Source organism: Rhagoletis zephyria, unplaced genomic scaffold (assembly GCF_001687245.7).
Source record: "Rhagoletis zephyria isolate East Lansing unplaced genomic scaffold, Rhagoletis_zephyria_1.1 Rzeph_scaffold_22856, whole genome shotgun sequence".
In the NCBI taxonomy this organism is placed as follows: domain Eukaryota; kingdom Metazoa; phylum Arthropoda; class Insecta; order Diptera; family Tephritidae; genus Rhagoletis; species Rhagoletis zephyria.
Genome location: NW_016179914.1, coordinates 1,959 through 7,027, shown reverse-complemented (window position 1 = coordinate 7,027; position 5,069 = coordinate 1,959). Strand labels below are relative to the sequence as shown.

The 5,069-nt window shown below is 39.5% G+C and overlaps 2 protein-coding genes across 2 annotated transcripts; one reads left to right on the top strand and one right to left on the bottom strand.

The window, feature by feature from the left end:
• Positions 1-2,365: 2,365 nt before the first annotated feature.
• Positions 2,366-3,723, top strand: LOC108381530 (beta-1,4-galactosyltransferase 7-like). Its single transcript, XM_017637938.1, has 3 exons — positions 2,366-2,614; positions 2,685-3,276; positions 3,335-3,723. The coding sequence occupies exons 1-3, from the start codon at positions 2,518-2,520 to the stop codon at positions 3,582-3,584; spliced, it is 939 nt and encodes a 312-aa protein (XP_017493427.1). The 5' UTR covers positions 2,366-2,517; the 3' UTR covers positions 3,585-3,723.
• On the bottom strand, positions 3,632-4,236 carry LOC108381531 (ER membrane protein complex subunit 6-like). Its single transcript, XM_017637939.1, has 2 exons — positions 4,017-4,236; positions 3,632-3,952 (listed from the first exon to the last, which is right to left on the bottom strand). The coding sequence occupies exons 1-2, from the start codon at positions 4,141-4,143 to the stop codon at positions 3,744-3,746; spliced, it is 336 nt and encodes a 111-aa protein (XP_017493428.1). The 5' UTR covers positions 4,144-4,236; the 3' UTR covers positions 3,632-3,743.
• Positions 4,237-5,069: the final 833 nt, after the last annotated feature.

Below are 5,069 nucleotides of genomic sequence, written 5' to 3'. Positions count from 1 at the left end.
CTAGTAGCGTTGGATCTGTCAAAGGCGTTTGATACCGTCAGTCACTCCAAGCTACTAGAAGACATATATGCGGTATCTCTCCCACAGAGACTCAAACGGTAGTCGGCGAATTATCTGGGTGGTCAACACTCGTCGGCAATGTTTAGAGGAAAATCGAGAAAACCTAGAGAAACAAAACATGGAGTTCCACAGGGTGATGTCCTTTTCCCATTACTGTTTAACTACTATATTTCCAAGCTCCCTTAACCGTCAGATTGCGATTGTTTGATAATGGCGTCTGGGGATGGAATTGATGACTTGTGCTCGAAAGTAAACGGTTACCTCTCCGAGCTTTCTCGCTTCTTCACTGCTAGGAGCCTAACCCTCTCCCCTAAAAAATCCTCAGCAACACACATAAGCAGGTCAGACTAAAACTGGGAATTCACGTCGATGACGAATCAATCGCAACGGTGAACAACCCGAAGATCCTCGGAGTAACCGCTCCCTCTCAGCGCATACAAACGCAATTGTCAACAAAGTACAAAGACGCAACAAGGTCCTTAAGTCGTTAACCGGCAGCAACTGGGGCAAAGACATAGGGCTGGTTTCTCCAACTCAACTTAACTTAGTTAAGCCAATTTTCATGACTAAGTCAAGAATAAGCTGTGTAAAACCTAGGCTAACTTTTGACTTAAGTCCAAAAAATGGCTAAACTAAGTTAAGTTGAGTTGGAGAAACCAGCCCATAGAAACGTGGCTGGCAATGTACAAGGCAATTGGCCGGCCCGTTCTGAACTATGAAACGCCTGTGTAGTCGCCGGTAGTAGCATGTAGTGGATGAAGCTGCAGACCTGCCAAAACACGGCACTCAGGACCGCGATGCGTTTTAATGTCGCCAGAACATCGTCTGCAGGACGAGGCGCATATGCTCCCCATTAAAGAGCACAACACAATTCTCTGCAAAAAGTTTCTAGTCAGAAGACACAGATGTGGTTACCCAAAAGACAACTGCCTGCAGAAGATCCCTCGCCCAGGCACGTCAGGAGGCATCTCTACGAACTGACGGACGATGTCCAGAGGTTCATCAAACAATCGCTGGACCCGCGGCTTGTCGACAGGCCGTGAACGGCATTCACAGAGATTCAGTCCCAAGTTATATAGCCTCTCGACCTGTGAATGCCGTTCTGGGCACACAACTACTAGACGTGGAGGAGGCAGAGCTTTGTCTGCCTCGGGAGACTCGGACCACAATAGCACAACTGTGTTCTGTTTACTACAGCAAGTTGAACTCATACCTGAGCAGAATAAACGGAGATGTGCTAAATGAATGCCCGGCATAAGGAGAGACGCCCCATGATTCACAGCATCTCTTCGCATGCCGCCTGAACCCCATCCAACTCACGCCCCTGTCCCTATGGACAGACCCCATAGAGGCTGCAATTTTACTGGGGTTACCGCTAGTAGGGCGGGGTTGTTGTAGGAGCTACAACAACAACAACGAGAAGAAGTTCTATCTAAGATGCGATCCCGTAGGAGTCCGGACTAGTCAGAAATAGTCAGATTTTACTGGAAATCGATCCCGTACTCGGTTCTCTGACCATTGAGAGGACCAAAAAGAGAGTAAGTAAGGTCCTCTCTCTGTCAGAAGTTACCAGANCGATCCCGTACTCGGTTCTCTGACTATTGAGAGGACCAAAAAGAGAGTAAGTAAGGTCCTCTCTCTGTCAGAAGTTACCAGGTTTAGTCGGAAAATTTGTTGGTGGTAAATTCTGGTAAATGTGTTAAACGATCAGCTGTAGTGTGTTTGGCAACCAAATTGTAACCAAAAGAAAATTACACTCCGCTAATTCCTGTTGAAAAGTATTTAATTACTTGTTTAAGTGGATTCTTATGAATTTTAAATATTTTTGGTTATTTACTGTGTGAGCTGAGTGTGTTTACATACAAAATAAGCAGAAATTTACAACTAAAATTTTGGGGTTTAGTTGAAGTTGACAGAAGTTAACATTTTTTACTAAAAAGCGATCCCATGCACTTCAATGTTGAGCTGCCTTTACATGAGGCGATTTTTCGGCAGGCGATAATCGGATGCAAAAATTGACTTGCTGTCTACTATGAAGGAAGCGATTTTTTAATCACTATTTAAACGAGCGATTTTTCCAGAGCAATTTTGAATCGCCTCATGTAAAGACAGCTTAACTCTCTCGCTTTTAGCGAATTTTTATTTTTTTACAGTTTTGCTAGTTAGACCGAGAAATATGGGATTGCACCTCTAGCATGGCTCACAAACATTAAAAAAAAACTTACGAAAGTAATTTTCTGGCAACACTAACATATTATCAGCTGGCGAATGTTTAATTTTAACCTCAATATGTAAATATATTTTTAAACCATAGCTAATATAAGTAAGCGCTATACATTTTTTCGGTTCAATTAATAAAGTTTTGAATATCTTCGACTTTTCATCACTGAGAATGCAATATTTTAAAGTTAAGCCATTTATTAAGCGTTTACGAAAGGAGTGAAGAACATAGCAACAATGATACCAATGGGAACCATCAACTGGTTGTTTGTGTGTGGGCTGGCGTTCTGCATGGGGGGAGTAGTGGTTTTGAGTTTTATGCCGCTGAGCTCAGGTAATTCAAAATACATACATACATGGATTTGATTTAAATTTGCAATTACACAAGCATGCTCTTTTTGTAGATTGCATATGTCCACTGAGCCGTGGACGTACCAAGGCTAGTTCAGAACTCAATAAAGTGCCTGTTGGTGTTCAAGAATCTGCGCCGAAATCCATTCATAAATTAGCAGTACTAGTGCCGTTTCGAGATCGCTTCGAGGAGTTACTTCAATTCGTGCCACATATGACAAAGTTCCTTCAACGACAAGGCATTGAACACAAAATCTTTCTACTTAATCAAATCGATCGATACCGCTTTAATCGTGCCTCCCTTATAAATGTCGGTTTCCGATTCACGAGTGAAGTCTACGACTATATTGCCATGCATGATGTAGACTTATTGCCTATAAATGATGCATTGATTTACAAATATCCCAGCGATGCGGGTCCACATCATATAGCTGCACCTGAGTTACACCCGAAGTATCACTATGAAACGTTTGTCGGTGGAATATTACTTGTGCGTTGTGAACATTTCGAACAAGTCAACGGTATGTCAAATAAGTACTGGGGATGGGGCTTAGAGGATGATGAGTTTTACGTTCGCATTAGAGATGCAGGTTTAAGAGTCACACGGCCGGAAAATATTAAAACTGGTGTAAATGACACATTTACGTATGTTTTGTAAAAATCTTAAGATCAATAGTTTATTAATATTTTTGTACCCTTGCAGTCATATACACAATCGCTATCACCGCAAGCGTGACACCCAGAAATGTTATAACCAGAAGGAGATAACTAGAAAACGTGACCGACAAACTGGTCTTAATACGCTGAAATATAAAATATCAAAAATACAAGAAATGTCTATCGATGGAATTTCCATAACAGTTTTAAACATTTTGCTCGAATGCGACTTGGCAGACACCCCTTGGTGCGACTGCTCTGGTAATGCTGCAGTTGCTTCTGCAGTGTCAACTTGATTTGCTTTTAAATCGACTGTGCTATAAACTAGTAATAAAGTTCTTGTCTAGGTTTTATGTATCTTAATTTTAATATTTTACGTACTATGTTATAGTTCCTTAGTTCAATAAAAAATGTTATAAGCTTTTACAGAAAAAATGGGTAAAGATAATTTTAGTTTAATATACGTGCACCATGCCGTACAAGAATGTCCAGAAGAGCACATAAGTGCATAGGCCGCCCATAAAGTTATTAGTCAAAAGACTCTGACGATTGATGAAAAATTTGCGCCACTGAGTACCTGATTTCGCCAAAACCAAAAGCCACAATACGAAGACGGACACAAAATAGAAGAGGAAACCAAGCAAACCGTTGAGCCCCAGAATGCCTAGAATTAATTTATTCGCTATAAATATGTGCAAATTTAGTAAATAAATTGTATGAACACCTACCGGCAGCGCATCCGGACAAAGCAGCCATTGAAGTGCGGCAGTACTCCACGGCAGATATATTTCCGCGTATGGCGGCTTCACTATAAGCGACAATCTCACCCGCTTTGTTATTTAATTTGTTACTCATATTTAAAGGATTATTTACTAGAAATTATTAGCAAACTAGTGGGATATAGCTAATTGAAAAATAAGCAAATGTCACTGCACAGCTGTTTTAATATTCGATCATTTATTTAATCGATGAAATTTTTAGAAAGAAATCGATTGCAAGAAATTTGTTAGGTTGGTTTCAGAGATTATTAGTTTTAAAATTAAATTTTTATTTAAACTCTGTTCAGCATTATATAACTTATCATTTTAATAATTTTGCGTACTGCTCAACGATTATCGCATAAATAACTAAATAAATGAATAAATTATCGCATAACGAAACTGCTTGTGCCGACTCCCTTCGGCCGGTGTGCTTACTAGACACAGCCCGTTGATGTATGTCGATTAAGTTCCGATTATTAGATTCGAGTACAAGAAAGCGAGGAATAGATATACATTTCCGCTTAAAATTACGAATAAGATTGCAGATTTAATCAAGCACAAATGTTTTTAACGAGGCATTTATTTACATAATATATGTATGCACTAAAAGGAATTGTTTGCTGTTTGTGTTGTTTACGTATTATTGCTAAAATACGAACTCGGTAGTAGATTACCTGATTGAAGGCAGTTTTCATCGGAAGCACTCCCGGTTTTATTAGATTACAGAGCTAATAAAAATATGGAAATCTTGTATTTTACCAAAATAAGTATATATAGTTAAGTGGTGCTGCAAATGAGCTTATCTTTCAATCACAACAAATTTTGAGCTCCCGCAAAGTCCAGTGGACACTCTTTTCATTGCAAATTGCTTAAGTTTGTTTTAAAACTTCATTAAAATAAGTAATTTTAACATTACTTGGCACGGTTGGCTTTGCATTTGCTTACACAAGCAATATAGAGGAAGTTTATTTTTATATATCCAGAAAATTTTCATAAAACGAACCTGACATCTTTGGGCAT